This window comes from Pieris rapae, chromosome 5 (genome assembly GCF_905147795.1).
Source record: "Pieris rapae chromosome 5, ilPieRapa1.1, whole genome shotgun sequence".
In the NCBI taxonomy this organism is placed as follows: Eukaryota; Metazoa; Arthropoda; class Insecta; order Lepidoptera; family Pieridae; genus Pieris; species Pieris rapae.
Genome location: NC_059513.1, coordinates 5,821,800 through 5,842,595, shown reverse-complemented (window position 1 = coordinate 5,842,595; position 20,796 = coordinate 5,821,800). Strand labels below are relative to the sequence as shown.

General features: G+C 33.2%; 1 protein-coding gene and 1 non-coding gene across 3 annotated transcripts; both read left to right on the top strand.

Moving 5' to 3' along the window:
• Positions 1–553: 553 nt before the first annotated feature.
• LOC111003997 (probable ATP-dependent RNA helicase DHX34) lies at positions 554–19,784 on the top strand. 2 transcript variants are annotated; one of them, XM_022274795.2, is made up of 19 exons: positions 554–1,201; positions 1,408–1,526; positions 1,681–1,847; positions 8,262–8,465; positions 9,061–9,193; positions 10,165–10,313; positions 10,819–10,926; positions 11,204–11,309; positions 12,424–12,629; positions 13,185–13,388; positions 13,855–14,037; positions 14,526–14,623; positions 15,624–15,825; positions 16,398–16,460; positions 17,102–17,280; positions 17,612–17,722; positions 18,323–18,444; positions 18,890–19,169; positions 19,514–19,784. In XM_022274795.2, exons 1-19 carry the CDS (start codon positions 657–659, stop codon positions 19,782–19,784), a joined length of 3,450 nt encoding a protein of 1,149 aa, XP_022130487.2. In that variant the 5' UTR covers positions 554–656. The 2 variants fall into 2 exon arrangements, with proteins under 2 accessions (XP_022130487.2, XP_045484305.1); XM_045628349.1 differs by having other exon boundaries at positions 1,071–1,201; positions 1,395–1,526.
• Positions 2,181–2,310, top strand: LOC123689255. Its single transcript, XR_006750275.1, has one exon. It is a non-coding gene; the product is annotated as a U1 spliceosomal RNA (small nuclear RNA).
• Positions 19,785–20,796: the final 1,012 nt, after the last annotated feature.

Sequence of the window (20,796 nt, the reverse complement as noted above, 5' to 3'; positions counted from 1 at the left end):
TTGTGCAAAAATATATCTTGTATAATTGAATAGTAGAAATATAAAAATATAGTGACTTATTAACAACTTTTAGTAATATTAATACTCCTTTTGCTCAACTCAGCAAATAAACACAGTAAATTATGTAGTCATAAGGCTAAAATGTATACATAGGGTGTATATTTATATCAATACATTATTTAACAAAAAAATCAAAATTTACTATATTATTACTAAGCTAACGTAACAGACCCGAAGAACTACTGTTTTCCACTACATTAACGATCTTTATTGTTTTATCTCTTTCTTGCGTAATCGGATGTTGTCAAAAAGTAAAGGACCTTGTTGTGCTTTTTAAAGATTTTAAGATGGGCAAATTATTTACTTTGTATGTATACAATTTTTAGAGTAGTAGTTTTTACTTATCTGTAATTACAGATTATGAAAACTATGAGCCATGCGTTACTCATAATGCACTAGTATAGTGTATACTAGTAAATTACATATCTGTGATATGTAGTATGCACTATGCGGTGATCTTTGTAATGTTTCAAATTTAATGTAAACTAAATAAAAATCCATGATAATTTAAAAATTATTTCTTGACCTGAATATATATATTTTTTGAGCATATTATAAAGTTGTTTATAAATAAATAGTATTTTTAAATATTCACAATGAGCAAATTAAGTGACTCAAGATATAAACGTAGAAGATCAGAATCTTGTGAAAGAGAAGCCCTTGAATATAGTAAAAGAAGAAGATCACCTCGAAATAGTCCAACAAGAGCTTCTCTAAGTTACCCTGAATGTTTTAGTTTTTTAAACTATAAGCGAAACTTGAATAAAATAATTCTATACAATAATGATACAAACACAGTTGCAAATAGTATTGATGATTTTTGGGTATTTGTCAAAAAATATGAAGCCACTCTAAGAAAAGTTCACAAACCACTTCTATCTTATGAATCTGAAGAAAAAAAAGTAAATGATTTGGGAATATCAGAAACTTTTTCAAAAGGTGATTGTATTAACTTTACATCGAAAATAAAATTTATGGATTCCGTTTATGATGAAGGAGATAAGAACAGACTTAATGAAAAAAAGTTTAAGGTTTTTCTCAATATAATTTCAATTTACATTGATTTTAAAAATAAGGAGAAGTTTGAAAAACTAAAAAAGCTACGGAAAGCTCAGAGGGACTTACCGGTTGCAAAGTTTAGGTATGATATAATGGCAAATCATTATTATAAATATACAACATTTATATGGATATATAACACTCTTACCTTTAAATTTTAGTACCTATTTTAATTTCCTTTAATAAAATAATATCTGTAATAAATAAGCTTGTTTTGTGTAAGAAGTTTTGCCTAACACAATACATTACACAACACATGTCATAAGATCAAGTAGAGTATTGTTACAGAAGTGATATAGTAAAAGCGGTGCAGAATGAAAAAGTTGTTGTTGTTGCTGGAGACACTGGTTGTGGTAAATCAACCCAAGTACCACAATATCTACATGAAGCTGGATTTCAAAATATTGGTATGTAGCATTTAATAAATTAATTACAATTTACATATTAAATTTTATAACAATTCTTTCAACTATAAGAGTATCTGACTTTCAAAAAAATTATTAAATGAATAAAATATGAGAAACTAATTGAAATTCATACAATGCTGTGTTGTTTTTTCAGCATGCACACAACCCAGAAGGATTGCATGTATCTCCTTATCAAAGAGGGTGGCTTATGAAATGCTTGCTCAATATGAAACAAAAGTCGGTTATCAAATTAGATTTGAAAAGAGCAAGACTGCTGATACTAGCATTTGTTTTATAACAGAGGGACTTTTATTGCGACAGGTATATTTAAAAACAGGTGTATTTATAAACCAGCAGAAATAATTATTACAAGAAAAAGTAACTAATTTTATTAGAAAATTAAATATTTTATATCTATGTTAACCTTTCCAGCTCAATTATTAAAGTATAAGATAGATGTCAATATAAGCAAGTTAGACAACGTAAAAGCTTATCTTATGATGTTCTTACTTTTCCTAATAGATGGCGTTGTTTCCAATGCTAATGTTTACAATTTCTTCAATAGGTAGAATTAGTTGAGTTGCTTTAATTCTAAAACGCGATATTGTTGTATTTGTGTGATCGTATATATACTTTAGGAAACTTAACGTAATCATACTTACCTGGCGTAGGGGATACCGTGATCACTAAGGCGGTTCCCCCAGAGCGAGATTCATCCATTGCACTGCGGATGAGTTGACCTCTGCGATTATCCCTAATGTGGATAGCCAGTCGCTCGCTCGACGCGAACCGGAACGCACCTAACGGCATTGCGCGCGCGCACATTATTTCATCATCATGGTTAAATGTTTTAAGTGCGCGAAGACAGTTACCAAAAAAAGCCCAGGAGTGCAGTGTGGAAAGTGTAGTAAATGGATACATGGCGCTTGTGCATCCATAACTACGGAACAACTAAGCGCGCTCGTGGCTACTGACTCAGTAGACTGGAAATGTCGCAATTGTGCGGGTGGTGTCAAACCTAAACGTCTATCCTGCATCCTACCTGATGCCGATGAAGAGGATATTACGGATAACGAATCCGTATCTAATTTGGCGCAAAACAAAGTTACACAAAAGATTCTTCACGATATACGGCGAGAGGTCAGAGAAATAATTACGTCGGAGCTGCAATCTACCCTACAATTCTACTCAGATAAAATTGACGAGTATGAGGAAAAAATTGCATTGTACGAATCCAGCATCAAAATTGTTGAAGACCAATGCCAAGACCTGAAAAATTGTGTAAAAAATTCAATGCTCAAACATGAGACCTTGGAACAAAGAATCAATACTATGGAGCAATTACAAATGTCAAACCAAATTGAAATATGTGGAATCAAAGAAGCGGCAGATGAGGATCCCATGGACATATCCAGTAAAATCTGCTCCAAGCTGCAACAAAATCCTAAAGTAATAATTAAAGCTTATAGGAAGGCGGGAAGAAAAAACCGGGCCGCTACCACCGACAAAGAACCCTCCCCCCCTATAGTGGTTGTCATGCAAGATGGAAGCCGAGATAAGTGGCTGGAGGCTGCACGGACAATCCAGCTCAACTGTACAGACCTAAGAAGAGAGGATACATCCAAGATCTTCATACGGGAAGCCCTAACTCCCAACTCAGCATTTATATTATGGAAAGCTAAAAAAGAGCTAAAGGAGACTAATATGTATAGATTTATCTGGTTTAAAAATGGCCAAATATTAGCAAAAAAGGAAGAAAAGGAAAAAACTAATGTAATTCGATCGCTCAACGACATTGAAAGGTTAAAAGAGAAATCGGTAAAGTAAGTAAGAGTACAATTCTACAACTACCGTATCAATAACAGGCATTGATTTATGTACTAAAAATGGCTGAATATATCATCAAATCTATTAATGAATTAAATAACACGTCATGGAATGAGTTTATTCAAGATATAAAATTAACTCGAGACAAAGAACAATTAATTGCATTAAGTGTAAACATCAGATCCCTTATCAAAAACTTCGCACAACTAGAATTAATAGTGACGAGCAGTAGCAGCACCGTACACGTCGTCGTGATCACAGAGGCGAATATCATAGATACATCCAAAACATTATTTCAACTTCAAGACTATGAAATGTACTCCGAACTGCGCCATGCCAAAAAGGGAGGCGGCATCCTAGTGTATGTGCATAAAAGCGTGTCATTTACAAGATTCAAAATAAGCAACCTCAGCTACGAGTGTATTTTTGGTGAAATTAAGACGTGTTATAATTATAAGATTGGTTTGTGTGCTATTTATAGACCTCCAGACAGGAACAAAAACATTTTTATTAAGGAAATTAAAAGAATGATATCAAAATACCCTGAAAAATATAACTTTGTAATATTAGGCGACATTAACATAGATATCAAGATGTCAAACCCACACGTACAACAATATTTAAACCTGATGTATGAATCAGGCTTAGAGTGCGGCATTAGTCAGTACACTCGGGTAGAAACCAAAGGTAACATAATTACAAGGTCATGTATAGATCATATCTTCTTACGTAATGTAAATAGTAGTAACACAAAAACATCCGTTATCCAAAATGCACTGGCTGATCATTACATTACCGGTTTATCTATTGTGAATAACAACCACCGCACACAACCACAAAACACTTATAAATTAATAACTCAACAAGACAATAAAAAAATACAACACGAACTATATAACATAGACTGGACCGCAGGCTTAGCCCACACAAACCCAATTGATATTCTAAACTTCATTATAAACAAATTTACAAACGTATACAATAATTGCAAAAAAGTAGTTAAATTTAAAGTAGGCAAAAGACATCAATGTGTATGGATGACAAACAAAATAAATTGTATGTGCGTTCAAAGACGTAAACTATTCCTAATTTGGAAAGGGGATGAAAGTAACTTAAAAAATAGACTATTATATAATATTTACAGAAATAAAACAAATAAATATATTAACAACGTTAAAAACCATTACTATAAGAAAGAAATAACAGAAAATTTTAAAAACCCCAAAAAACAGTGGGAAATTATAAATGCAATATGTGGCAAAATAACTAAATCAATCGATGAAATAATAATGAATTCGTTTGATAACATAAACTTAACAAGTCTGGTAAACAACTTTGCTACAGAATTTCAAAATAATGTTAAAAAAATCTGTACATACTGTGATAAACCATTATTAGACGTCAACTCCTACGCAATGCAACCAAATATAACAATAAGATTGAAAAAAGCAAGCAATCACATTATTTACTCCATAATAAAGCACATGAATGAAAAAAAAAGTCCTGGAATCGACGGAATCAGAATGAAAGATTTAAAGTTCATAAACGGACAAATAACACCCTTAATAACTCATTTAATAAACTCCTGTATTGCATATTCTCTATTTCCAGACAAACTAAAAGTCGGCTGTGTACGACCTGTATACAAAAAAGGGTCGAAAAACGAAATAAACAATTACAGACCAATAACAATATTACCCTGCATAGATAAAATAATAGAGAGGTACCTTGGTAACGAATTAAATAAATTTATCAAAGAAAATAAGATTATAAACGATAAACAATTTGGCTTCCAAAAACAAAAAAACACTTCTCAACTTCTGTTTCAATTTACCAACGAGATCAACAAGCACATGAATGATCGTCGTCATGTGCTCGCTGTCTTCATTGACTTTAGCAAAGCCTTTGAAACACTTAATCATACAACCCTATTTTTAAAATTACGCCAAAATGGCATACAGGGACCATTCCTAGAACTATTAAAAAACTATCACATGAACAGATTTACTGCGGTTAACATAGGCGGGGCCTTCAGCCAGCTGATCCGTACCGAAGAGGGCGTCGCCCAGGGGTCAATAACCGGGCCGACTGAATACCTCTTATATGTAAACGACATGCCTAACATATTTACTGAAGCGAGTGTCTATCAATTTGCAGACGATACTTGTCTACTTACTGCACACAAAGACATCTCCGTAGCTCAAAAACAACTCCAGCACAACTTCAACCAACTATGCAAATGGGCACACGATTCAGGCCTCATCATTAACGCACAAAAAACGAAATTACTACACATCCACTCACCATACTTGCGCACGGGATTAAGGCCATCCATCACAGCTCACTCACACCAATGCTTTCATTCATCGAACTATACAAATTGTAATTGCATTAAACTAGAACTAGTTAAACAACATACCTACTTAGGTTTGATTATAGACAATAACTTCAATTGGAAACCTCACATCGAACATATTTGTAACAAACTTAGAGCAATAATGTCCCGTTTGCATATCATTAAATATAAATTACCATACAATACATTAAGGATGTTGTACCTCTCATTAGCAGACTCCATTATAAACTATTGTCTGAGTAGTTATGGCCGCACACACAAAACAAGCATAAATAAAATTTTTAATTTACAATATAGACTTTTAAAGACAATTGTACCACCAAAGGTAAAACAGAAATTGAATCTGAAGGGAAAAGCATTGTTTCACTATTGTAAGATACTCAATATATATGATAAAATTGAATTATCTATTGTGTGTGAGGCTCACGGTCATATAGATTCGTTAGTAAAAAAAGAAAGACATAACAATCTACGTGTTTTGCCCTACTCACCTAACTACATAATACCCAACTTTAAAAATTCATACGGTCAACGGACCTGGGAGTACATGCTTCCTAGCATCTTAAATAATATACCGAACCAAACCTTGAATAGTTTACTAAATAATATAAACAAAAGTAAATTTATACTCAAAGCCTACTATTTGTCCCGTTATGCTTAAAAATATAAAAAACTCGATAAAAAATTGTAGCCTAAGTGTTATTCTGTTGTACAAGCTATGTCATTGCAAGGATCCATTAAAATTCATTAAGACTGAATTGATTTTGTGTAACAAAATGAACGTAATAATATTATCATTAAAGTTGTATAGACATAGTTCCGGCACTTTGTTTGTATCTAGAAATGTTGGAGTATGACTGTTCTTTATGCTATAAAATAAGATACTATGTAAGTGTTAAATTAATTATGTAATCAAACAGTCGAGTAGCAGCGACCACACCATGCCGCACTTAAATCTGTTGGTTTCAGCGCATGGTTATTTGCATGTACCCTCATGTATTCTTTTATCACATGTATTGAATAAATAAAAAAAAAAAAAAAAACTCGGACGCGTAATTTTTGGTAGTGGGGACTGCGTACGCGCCGTCCCCCCATTTAATAAGAAAGAGGAATAGTAGTAAAGAATTTTGTAGATATTTTTCATGAAGTATCAAGTAATAAATATTAAATAATAATGTAATACTTATTTAGTCGTAAGTTGAACCTTTGAAAGATAAAATATCGACAGTAGTGAAGAGACTCAAGGCTGTGCAATGTGCATCTGAGTCCTGTAAAAGATAGACATGAATGAATATGAGTTGATGATTTATTGTTTTTGGCGTTTGCATGCATTGCTTTTTATGTCTTTCAATTTAGGGTCTTTTATATTTTATTTATTTATTATTTGCTTTAATAGCCATCAAAAAGTTAATGTCAGTATGTCTTTTCCGGTTATTGCTTTTTATTAATTTTAACTGATAAAACATTGAATCGCATGTGTTAAAAAATGTCAATATAGGAGTATCATTTGAAAATAAAACTCTATGTACGCATTTAACTTTCCTCCAACTGTGAAACAATAAACATCGTGGTGAAATCGGTTTGCATTAGTCCTAAAATTTAGTTTACGTGTGTGAGGCACATGAGGATCACTATCATGGCTTTTATGACAAATGATCATGAAACAGATATAGAAGCCTGTGAGTGTGGTGTGGATGAAAGCACTGTATCTCAAATACTATTTAACTGTCCTAACCTATCCTCTCTATTCTTCTTTACGTTCTCCCCCCTAAAGTCCCCCATCCTTTAAGTGTTAAATGTTTGTGTTTAGTCCATATTGCAGATTTATACATATACTAGCGGATCCGACAGACGTTGTCCTGTCTACACGTCTTTAATTTCAAAATTTCAATTTTTAATAAGCCATTTTGATGAAAATTATTATTCAAATGTTATGACAATATCTAACGATCCAGCACATGGTCACCCACGATATAACACAATGATAACAAAACTTTTTTTAAATTTCGGGACAGACTAATTAAAATTCGAATATTATTTAAAATTTGACACTGCGATGGTAGCGCCGTCTGTCGGATCCAATGTAAAACATTCCAAAATCAACAACAACTAATAAACTGAAAATTAATTAAAAAAACATTGTCCAGCGGACAAAATTGTGAATCTAAACCATTCCCAGATCCCCTTGAACACACACAAAAAATTTCGTCTAAATCGGTCCAGTCGTTTAGGAGGAGTTCAGTCACATACACACGCACACAAGAAATATATATATTAAGATAGCAAGTAATAAAATAAAATAATATTTATATATATATATATAAATTATTCATAAATAGGAAGAAGTATTTAATCATGTTATTACTCTTAATTGTGTTGTCTGACTTTAAACTAACAATGGAATTTCAAATATTTATTTTTAGTTTCATAATTATTATTTTCACCGATCAATCTTCTTCATGCCTTCTCCATCTACACGACACTGGAGTACCTTAAAAAAAAGAAGCCTGAGACTAAGAGAGTAGCGGCACTGATTAATTTAATAATTACAGATGTCGTCGGAGAATTTGCCGAACTACGATGTTATAATCCTAGACGAAATACACGAACGACATTTAATGGGCGATTTTCTTTTGGGCGTGCTTAAATGCCTCATACACACGCGCACTGATATTAAACTTGTTCTTATGTCAGCTACAATCAATATAAAACTCTTTGAAGACTATTTCAGTGCTGAATCTGCTGTTGTTATTCAAGTAAGTAATTTTGCAATAGTGTGTGAAAAGCCCCTTAATATGATCTGTGTGGAGGATAATACTTTAGTCTATTCCATTCATAAATTCTAATCTACTTCAATAGTGTATCGACGTTATTAAATTTTCCATCACACTTAAGTCAAATAAATACAAAATACATGTTTGTGTATATGTATTTTGTATTTATTTTGATTTGATTTGTTTGCTATGTGATTCGAATAAACGATCAGTTACTTTCCGAGCGACTTGAACCATTGACGTTGCGTAGAGATGTGATCTGCATCTTCTATTGCGTTTAGCTTGGAGAGTGTTTTGTTGAGAATTACTAGCTAGCTGCCCACTGAATTGAATGAATTTCCCAACCAATTCGACTTCAAGAAAAGAGCGTACTAATTCTTAAAATGCCGGCAACGCACACGCATTCATGGTGTCGTATACCATCAGATTAGTCTCGTGCCCGTTTGGATTCTGTTGTATAAAAAACCACTGTACTCCGTGTTATCAGATTTTTTGTATGACATCCCCCCCAAAAACAACATACATATTAATAGAGTTGCAAACAAGTATACAAATTTATATGTATTGTCTATTATAGGTACCAGGCAGGTTATTTCCAATTCAACTGCACTATAAGCCGATATTAATCGAAGATAAACCCACAAGAGATGATCGTCTCGACCCACAGCCGTACGTCCAGATTATGCATATGATAGACAACAAATTTCCAAGTACGTTATTTTTTATAATTTGTGAACTTAGTCTATGGACAAACGAAGGGTGATGTAAAAGGAATGTTAGTGTCGTTTAAGTATTACGTTAATACTTTGGAGGGGGGGGGGGGGTTTGAATAATGCGTTATTGTTAATATTAATTTCGACTTTCCGATACGTTACACCACATAAATGGCAACTTTTAGGTTTAATGAGTCGCTGGTAACGAAACGTTTTACTATTGGATACAACGTTACGGCGCGTTACATGGGGGGGGGGGGCAAGAATCTCCAATAATTTCGTGACGTAATACTTGAACGCTCCTTTATACTTGTGTTGGCTTCAGCTTCATCATTGAGGTCATAGCTTCGATCCCCAATGAACTTTGTGCGAATTCGACATTCGCTCAAACTTCAGCTCAGTTGACGTGTCAGGAGACTGATCACCACTGATCACCTCAACCACTTGCCTATTCTAGATTGTTCATGGGTCAAATCTGAGGCCCAGGCCTAAGCGCCCAGGCTGTAGAGCCACTGGCTTACTTATCTCGATTGTTTCATTATGTATTGTGCTTTAATGACTGAGAATTAAGGTCTTTTTTTTAATTTCATTATGATTCGCCCCGTCATTGCCATTTGGTGATGATGGATACCCTTAGTAAGGTACCGCTATTCTTTCACTCTTCCTGTGAAATAAATTGTAGATTTGTAAAACAATGACAGGTTTGGTGTGTCTAATTTTTCAACAGAATTTATATAAAAATCGATAAAAAAACCAATAATTTTACAAAATTAGTGTAGGTAGTTACACATACATATATACTACGTTAATTTTATTCGGGATCTTCTGTGAAAATTCTCTATCTCTTAGTATTAAATGGATGTATTAATGCCTAAAAGTGTATTTGATTTATTGCCATAGATTACTAATTCAGTGTTGCCATAATACTAATATTTTTATCATTGCCTTAAATGTTCTTCATTTGCTAGGTGATGAAAGAGGCGACCTATTAATATTCATGTCCGGAGTGCAAGAAATTACATCTATTTGTGATGCGGCTCAACAGTATGCGGAAAAGAATAAAAATTGGATAGTTCTGCCTTTACATAGTGGACTGTCGTTGGTTGAACAAGATAAGGTAATTAGTAGTTTTTTAAATTCTTAATATTATTTGGATACACGCCCATTGATCACTCTTTAGGTCATAAGTCACTATTTAGGTCGAAAATAAACGAAAATACACGAAAATAAACGAAGATAAACGAAAATGCACGAAAATTAACGAAGGTAAACGAAAATACACGAAAATTAACGAAAATAAACGAAAATACACGCAAAATATACGAAAATAAACGAACGGGTGCAATGCTGATACTAAATATAATATGCTAGGGGCGGTTCAAGTATTACACACTATAGTGGCAGTCTTTGATTTTCTTATTTGGTGATTACGTCAACAATAAATATTATTAACTTTTTTACATATTACCCACACATTGTCTATGTTTGAAAACAAAAAAGTACATATATGTTTATATACCATTTTGTCGAGAGCTTTTATTACTTTTACTGGCAAAGGAGAGTGGGGGGGGGGGTTAAATTGCAGTAAATCAGCTTATGTAATACTTTTAATGTCTTTAAAGGTATTTGATTACCCTCCGGAAGGAGTGCGGAAGTGCATAATATCTACGAACATAGCTGAAACATCAGTCACCATAGATGGTATACGTTTCGTTGTTGATTCTGGAAAGGTAAACAATTTGATGTGCTTTTGTTCTAAAGGCGATATTATAATTTTCATTTTGATCATAAGTTTTATTTGACATAACTTAAAAAAAACAAAATAATTTTAGTTCGTGTTTCTTATTATGCAATTTAGGATTACAATTATTCAGCGCTGGCATTAATACAATCTTGATTATTGAAGCCCGTAAACAGCACAGAGGGGCAAATGTTACCGCCCATGGGCACTCAAGTCGAGCTTTTGTGATTGAAATTTTATTTCTAATTAATTTTTAACAATTGCAGGTAAAAGAAATGAGTTATGATTCGTCAACTAAAATGCAGAGATTAAAAGAATTTTGGATTTCCAAAGCAAGTGCTGATCAGAGAAAAGGGAGGGCAGGAAGAACGGGTGATTTTTTTAATATACCTACTGAACTGGAAAAGATCTGCAATTTGCAAAGATTTCTTTAATCTCAAAACATTTTTTTTTAGATTTCGCTTTATATTTTCCTGTAATTCTGCCAAAGTAAACTAGCATTTTAAACTCAATTGTCAAATCTATAATTACTTAACATATCTTGATAAACAATTATTGTACTATTCACATTTTTTGTTGTGTGCTAAAAAGCTTAATATGACGACAGACATACAAATTACATTAAAACATAAAAAAATCATGTTAAATACGTCACAGTGTCCACACATAATTATAATTATTTATTCTATTTTCATAACACAGATCTACTTTAGGAAGTACAACTTAAATACTAAATTAAAAATAAAAATTAATAATAAATGATTGTTCACGTTCGTTTTGGTTTTCCTCAGTCCATTAAGGGCTTTTCATACTGAAATGTGCTTACATGTCTTCTTCTTCTTATCTGGTACACTCTTGACAGAGCAGTCGTGATCGCTATGTAGAAGAAGTAACAGAAGGGGCAGATGTTCTGCGCTTCACGACGCTCTGCCATCGTTGTCTATTAGAGGTCATCATCATCATGACGAGTGCTAATTAATATTATAATAAAGTGAAACTTTTATTACATCGTCTCAAACTTTTTGGTCTGTGTGGCGCATGTCGCGTGACGGTCGGCCGCGGAGTAGGGATAAAGTGATAGGCGGTCGTCATAGCAGCCAAGGCCAATATGGCGGCGCACATAGTTCGCAGCAGCTGACCGTGTAGTGTATAGACTAATATTCATTTGTGCCAGTGCTCCACGCTATTTTAATGTGTATAATAATAAATCTAAATAATTGTTAAGTATTATGTAAGTCGTACCCTCTAAGACACAGAATTCAATAAAAATATTAGTTGGAGACTTAGTCTACTTTTATTAGTTCCATTATCATTCCAATTTTCCAAGTATAAAATTAAGATTGATAAAGCGATTTTATACCCTTAATGGAATATTATTCCAAAAATTTTTAGCTAAATGTCTATAATGTGAAAAAAAGTTTCACTTTTACCATGGTTTCATAAAACCACACAACATTGTTTACATGCATCTCAAACAAAATTGTAGGTCCGGGAGTCTGCTATCGTATATACGCCGAGCAGCAGTACACAGATATGGATGCCTTCAGTACACCTGAAGTGTCCAGGGTTCCTTTGGCGTCTTTACTGCTTCTCATGAGCTCCTTGGGGGTTAACGATGTTAGGCGGTTTCCATTTATAGACACACCTCCAGAAGATGCAATCGAAAATGCTTTATTGGAGTTGAAGCAACATGTAAGTGGGATTTTACTAAGATCTAGACAGTTAATTTTATTCTGAAAAGAATTTAATGAAATATGCTGAACTACTGTCGCTCATTTTTTTTGCATTCTTTATAACTTAAGTAATAACAACAAAGCCATTTTGATTTGTTTGTATAAAAATTACAGCCCCGTAAGTAATTATTTTAAAAGCTATCCTATCTATATGTGCCTACCTTCGTTTTATTATTTTTTATATACACTATAGAAATACATTTACGCTGCCTCCGAAGCTTGTAGGGATATGTGGGAAAACTGATAGGGTATACCAAAATCTCTACTATTCAGAGACTGGGTGTGCAATACCCATTAAAACCACCTTGGGTGGTTCCTACAAGGTCGCGTTTGAAAGATTCCGGGGTCACTCTCGCATTCTACTGGACTTGCAACGGCATGCTTGTATCGCTCAAAACCTATGTAGAGGTACCCACTAAAAAGACGGTAGAAGATTTTTTTTTACTCCGCGATTCTGTGCCTTCCTACCCAAAATGTTGTTCAATGTATTTGCTAACTATATTTTTCCTTTTAGGGGGCCCTAACGTCAAATGAAAAACTAACACCACTAGGCAAAGCTTTAGCGAACTTACCAGTGGAGGTGTCTTTGGCTAAAGCTTTAGTGATAGGAAGTGCCACCTTACCACCCAATAAGTTGGACTCTGCGCTTGCGTTGACTGCGGCTTTGGGGATACGCTCTATTTTTACGACACGTGCGCATCGTGACTTTGAGTGCGAGGTTAGTGGTCCGTATGAATGATTTAATTATTTCAAATGCAAATTAGTTTGATATAAAGAATGAATTATTTAATAAATGATTAAAGTCACTGTAAATGATTACAAAAATAATAATATGTACTTGATCTTATTAAAAGTTAATTTCAATTAGCAAATAATAGAATCTTCTATCTTCTATCTTGAATGATGATTTCCCATAAGTATATCATATATTTTTCTTTTTGATCAATTATTCATAATAAACATACTATAAAAAAAACATGGGGGCAAACAGGAAAGCTCACTTGACGGTACGTGATACCGCCGCCCGTAGACTGACTTGCGACTGGCAAGTGCGTCGCCGGCCTTTTAAAAATTGGTACACTATTTTCTTGAAGGTCGATTTACTTCAGTGGATTTAAAATGAAACAAACTTTCGTAATGTTATCCTAATTTGTAAAAACTATTATTTATGAGGAAAACTTCAGAATTCCAGAAAACCAGACGAATCGGATCACGGTGATCCAATAACGCTAGTATCGTTATACTGTGCGTGGTTGAAGGAGAAATGTAAGGGTGGGGGGCGAGCCTGGTGTAGACGTCGGGGCATAGAGGAGCAAAGATTGTACGAGCTGACTAAACTAGCTGCTCAACTGAAAGCATTGTTGCAGGTGTGTGTTTGCTCTGTGGAACTATTGGATTTTAATTATGTAGGTGACGTCAGCAGTATGATGGGGCACCTCTAAGCAAGGGTTTGAATTTCCCAAACACTTACTTTCTTAAATTAGGGGAAAAATTTAAAACACGACAAATATACATGAGGTGCCATCTTTGGTTGAAATTAAGTTTATTAAATACATACTACATTCACATTAGAAAACTTATCCATAGACTATATAGTTTGTTTAAACGTGTGACGCCATTGACGTTAAGTTTGCAGCAGTATATAACGTTTAGGGTCTGTTTCACAATGTCCGGATAAGTTCCAAATAAGCTATTTATTACTTATTGGTAGGAAAAACAGTATTTTTACGTTTCACGACTGTCAGATAGCGCTATTCGTCATGAAACGCGAATTATTCGGAACTTTTATCTTTCCACCTTTCAGCGAATCCTTCACATTGAATATCCTTCTAAATAAATATTATTTTATTTTCAGGATAACAACCTAATGGAGGCTCCCGAAACAGAATCAATGACATCTACTGAAAGAGCGATGCGACACGGACAGATGAAACAATTAAAAGATATGAGGAGGTAAATTTTACCTACATTTACATACAATAAATATATCGTCACCTGATTAACGCGAGTTTACATAACTCTTTTATTAATGAAAACTGTAAAAATATGTACAAAGTATTAATTAGTTTTATTAAATTAAGGTGTCTTACGAATCAGATATTGAGTCTTTTAAAAAGCAGCTACTATGACTAAAAATGAGAGATGTTTGCTTTTAAATAGCTTCGATTTCAATAAATAAACTGGATTTATTTTTCTAATATTTGAATTAGGAACAAAAGGATGCCAAGTAGTTTCCATTTTCTTCTACATTTTCTAATCTATGACAATTGTCATCACTTTCATAAGATTGTACTGATCTGTGGCCGCGACCTCTTTGCGCGTTTGCCGCTTTTTAAACGTGACATAAATTTAGACATTATGTTATTAAAAGTTATAACAACGATTTGACTTGGCTGTATGGACTAAAGTCCTTTGCCTTTCCCATTAGGGATAAATTGAAAAAAAAATATAACAACGATTCACTACAATCGTACATCAAATGGTATAGATTTGCGACATTTACTTGTCACATATTAAGGGCCTGTTTCCCAATGTATGGATAAAGTGGCAAATAGCTATGCAACACATAAATTATTTGAAAGATAAAAGTTCCAAATAAGATACTTCGAATTTCATGACGTATAGCGCTATCTGACAGTCGTGAAACGCAAAAATACTATTTATCCTACCAATAAGTAATAAATAGCTTATTTGGAACTTATCCGGACATTGTGAAACAGGGCCTTAATATTATAAGAGATTATGCAAATAATAATTAGATCAATGCAAATACTCGCCAATAGATGGCGTTGATATGGATTACTGTTTTAGTTTGTTTATGTAATCTAATTGTTAAATAACGATATTAGATAATAGAGATTTGACATCTGAAAGTTTAGTTGCGTTGCATTAATAAAGTTGCGTTTTTATTGAAAGGTATTTTTATTATAATATATTTTACTTTTATTTCCAGACAGTATAAGCAAAAAGCGGCTGAAGACTCAAAGAAACGAAAGCGCTTAAAAGTTGACTCCTGGGAAATAGTTGACGATAAAGATGACAACAGTATAGATATAAGGGATATTGAGTTTCGATTGAGTAATGATGCAAATAGAATACAATCTTTGATTAATGGGTCCAGTACGTCCAGTGGGAGGGACCTGGCTATGTTGAAGGTAAACTATATTTATTTCATAAAGCCTAAAACCACATGTATAATTCAAATATACAAAAACATGACATCACAAAGTTAACACACATACTCATTAATTATATTAGAATACAAGCTGACCTGGCAAACGTCGTTTTGCAATGTATATCATATAATAAAAAATAGGGGTTGATCGTAAAGGGTTGAAAATTTAGGGTTACATATGTATTATATTTTTTAATGCTTTTGTACACTTGATAAAAAAAAATATTTAAGAGTGGACTACCCTTAACATTTAGGGGGATGAAAAATAGATGTTGTCCGATTCTCAGACATACCCAATATGCACACAAAATTTCATGAGAATCGGTTAAGCCGTTTCGGAGGAGTTTATCCACAAACACCGCGACACGAGAATTTTATATAAGATAATACATAAATAAAATAAAAATAAGATTTGAAACGAAATAGGAAAACATTATTAAAACATTATTGCAGATTTTCTCATGTTTCCGTGACATACATAATATAACAGTTCTCGTTTTCCGAGAATCCAACATATACAATACTTGCCGTAATATAAAATATATTTTTCAGATTGTGCTATGTCGTGCCCTGTACCCACAAATAGCAGTTGCCGATGAGTTCAATCATTGCAAGGTATTTATAATAATAAATAATATATACACTTAGGATAAATAAATACACTTATTTTCCCAGCATTCATCCATACTGGTTTCGATTGAAAAAAAACGAAAAATTAATTTTTTAATCTGATATATAATAACGATTAAAATATATGATATGTTTATTTATATAATATATATTGACTTAAGGTCCTTTAAGAAAACAGCGTATAATTTCTTAAAAGGCCGGCAGCGCGCTTGCGAGTCTTCTGGCAGTTCGGGTGTCCATGGCGGTGTAACTTAGCATCAGGTGAGCCTCTTGCACGTCTGCCTCTTGTAAAAAAAAAGTAGATTTATTAACGCTCTCTAAGAAACTACTGAACTAATTTTGAAACCTAAAATTACCTATTAATTGTGTTTTATTAAAAAAAAAATGTGGTTTTCGTGATTCAGATGTATTTAAATTGTACTTTATATTCATATTTGTCTTAATGCCAGTAAATGTTACTCCAAACGTTAATCAAGTTTCAATTCCTGTCAAATATTTTTTTCTTTGAAGTTTGACATTGACAGTTCTCAAGCGGAACCTAGTATGCAACAATATATTTATGTTTAGCTGGAATTCGAATGCATGACCCCCAAGTTGAGAGTTCTCATTTTTATATATTTTTTCAGTCAGTTTCCGAACAATTATACCATACTTGGAGTAAACCGTTCGTATTTCTTCACCCGACGTCATACTTTGGCAAGCAAGGCCGAGTGCTTCAACTAGTCGAGGAGGACATACAAACAGATATACTTGGGTTTAAAAGCAAGCTCCCCGTTTCATCGAGACATCAGATATTATGCTATTTGTGAGTTGTCAAAAATATATTTTATAATATAATTTGTATTCTATTAATTTTATTTATTTAATTAAAATTTAAAATTTAATAAACATAGGACACAGGTATTTAAAAGTCTTATTATCACAAGCCTCTAAGAGATTGGACAGGTATTGCGACAGAAGATTTCTTGATGTATAGAAAATTTAAAGTACCGTGTTTGTTAACATGGTTCACTTTACTTGAATTCAGCGCCATCTAGCGATAGATTATGAGTACTATGAGAATAATTTTTAGTTTATTTTAAAGTAAATAATAAAAATTATATAAGAGACCTCTAATCAACATTGTTATTTTTCAGATCCTTACTAGAAACGACTAAGCCATATATAGTGAATTCAATGCGTATGCCGGCTGCGCAGACGCTGTTATTACTCGCCCATACTATTGATACTAATTTTGGATTTTCAAGGTAAGATTGTTAAATTGTCTTATAGCGTAGAAATATAAAGTAGTGTTACCATGCTTACCATGTTATTTCCTTATAAAAATGGTAACCGTGGCAACAAACACATATTTCATTAAGTCGCATAAATATTACAGTATAATAAAGTATATTTCAGCTGAAGTGAAATTAATAAATATATGTTAGTTTACAACACATTACCGAGTATACAATGCTCGCTATGTTCACAATGTTCGAATATCTATCTATCTGTCGCAATGGTGTGACCTTAAAACAATATTTTAATTTTTTTTTAACTAAACTCCTACATTAAACGTTCGTTTAATAAAATTTCATTTAAAATCGTTATCAAAGTCAAACAAATTTACCAAAAAGATTTATCTCCTGTATTTTTTTCTCAAGGGAGGCATTTTTTCTCCAGGTATTTTTTCTCGAGGTATTTTTTTTTCAGTATATTTTTTTTCTCAAGGTAGTTATTTTTTTCTCGAGGTTTTTTTTTCTCAAGGTAGTTATTTTTTTCTCGAGGTATTTTTTTTTCAATGTATTTTTTTTTGAAAGAAATTTTCTCTGAAGATATTTTTCTGACGTATTCAATTGCATTTTCAGAATAATATGCGATTCGTGGCTGTTATTGGAGTTTCCGTACCCTGACACTGGCTTGAAATTACTATACAAAGCAACAAAATTGAGACAAAGATGGGATGCGTTAATAAATAGACGGTTATTAGGTGAGAGATTGAAATAAGTTTAATAATATAAAAATACTGTTTAAACAATATTTAAATATAATATCCCTGGCCGCTCATAACATTCTCTCTAACGGTGAAGGAAAACATCGTGAGGAATCCGGTTTGCCTTAGACCCAAGATGATCGGTCAGGCACAGGAGTCTAAGCACCTACTAGCCTATTAGACTGAGAAATAAGAAATATTATAAAAAATTGAGACCTAGACCTAAAAAGATGGATTAATTTATTTTTATACCCAATTCAGTGGCTTTATATGTGAACCAATTTGACTTAGGCTTCTTCAACTAAAGCGCGTACCAATTCTTAAAAGGCCTGCAACATATTCGCGAGCCCTTGGGAATCCTATCATTAGACGAGTCGCAATAATAATTTTAATGGCCGAAGTTTGAACCCATATCCTCGCTAATCTTATAATTTATTTTCAGATGCAAACCCAAATAAATCAGTGGAAAGTGAATTAGAAAAAAATAAACCTAGGCTCTCGTATGACGAAATTCAGTACGAATTGTCTAAGGATTTTAGTTCGTATCTAAACAGCGATGTTTGTTATACGATAAAAAGGCTTTTGCCAGCGGATCTAAAGGCTCTATACAATTGTGAGGAACAAGCCAATGTGGACCCTAATCCGTTTGATTTAGAGTTCAAATGTCGACCTCATGACAAGAAGGGTGGAGTTTATATCACGGATAATGTGGTGTTTAATTGGTAAGTTTATAACAGTATTCGTTCTTGTTTAATTTATACTATAAAAGGTAAAAAAAATAATGAACGCAATTTTATTTACAACTGCTACGTACTATATAGTAAGCATGGTCATGCGTGCACAGTATGCATGGTCATGCATTGACTGGTGTTGTTTATTTAACCCGTGACCATGCGAGCCCGTTATTCAGTTGAATAAACAAAATGTGACAGATCACGTTTTTCTATACTTAGTTTTTGCAAACTATAATTTTGTATGTAACGAATTAATTAAAAAAAACACAACACACCAACATTAATTAAAATTTATACCAAGTTATTACAAAATTTATTAATTTTTTTTTCAGTGTCGTGGATTCCGATTGGAGCTACAACTCTTACCAAGAAACATATTCAATACCGTGGAATTGTCCGAATTGCGGCATAACTGTGTGTCTGTCTCCTTTAGAACGACTACAGCACACCGAATTCACATGTTCCGTGAAAGAAGAGAAAGAGATAAAACCAATTGTAAAGCAAAATAAACCCAATGGAACAGAATATAAATGTGAGAATTGTAAAGAGATATTGTATATGACACCCGTTGAAATATTGAGGCATAAAAAGAGTTGTAGATAATCTTGTGTTTTATTTGTATTTTACCGGATTTAAATACATTTGTATGACAGACAATCGTCAAAACTTGTATTTCAATACAAGCCACGTTATTAGAAAATAAGAGTATGTATACTTATGTACACGCGTTAGAAGTGGCGGATGGAAAAAAATAACCAAAATGCAGTAGTGATTAACGATAAATATTAAAATTAATCAGAAAGATTTTATTTATATAAATAAATTATTAGTGAATACTATCACCGTCGTATATGAAATTGATTTAAAAACACCAAAGTAATATTTATTTATTCACACTGTTTAATTGTACTGATACGAAACACGTGTTCTAAATATAAAAATACTAGAATATACAACTTGAACATAATTTTCGATTTCCATGCCACCTAGACCTAACTTTACGATGTTGAATTTAGGTGTCGGTGTGCGTGCGCATCGTTAAAACTCACTCTCATAATTTTTCCCCAACGCGCCAAAAGAAGTATATCTTCAAAAAAAACAAGGCGACAACCATTTAGATCTGGGTGTCAGATTTCTCTTTCATCATATTTTTTTCTGATAACCAAGTAGGTGATCAGCATTCTGTGCATCGTATGGACGAGCGTTGAGCAACACCGTCCATTGGTGAAAAGCCAGGTCGAACCTACGAATTCACCGAAGCCACTTGGGCAATAGAGCTTGACAGCAAGATTTAATTAAAGTGACACTTTTATTAGATCGTCTCAAACTTTTTGGTCTGTGTGGCGCATGTCGCGTGACGGTCGGCCGCGGAGTAGGGATAAAGTGAAAGGGGCTCGTCATAGCAGCCAAGGCCAATATGGCCGCGCACTGACCCTGACCGTATAGTGTAATAGACTATTATTCATTTGTGCCAGTGCTCCACGCTATTTTAATATGTGTATCAGAAATCAATAAAAATATTAGCTGGAGACTTAGTGTACTTTTATTAGTCCCATTATCATTCCAATTTTCCAAGTATAAAATTAAGATTGATAAATTGATTTTTACCCTTAAT

Coding starts and splice junctions, on each gene's coding strand:
- LOC111003997 (XM_022274795.2), top strand. CDS start 657: ATGAGCAAATTAAGTGACTCAAGATATAAACGTAGAAGATCAGAATCT. Junction 1,848..8,261: donor AGGGACTTTTATTGCGACAG/GTATATTTAAAA, acceptor TAATAATTACAG/ATGTCGTCGGAGAATTTGCC. Junction 11,310..12,423: donor AGGGAGGGCAGGAAGAACGG/GTGATTTTTTTA, acceptor ACAAAATTGTAG/GTCCGGGAGTCTGCTATCGT.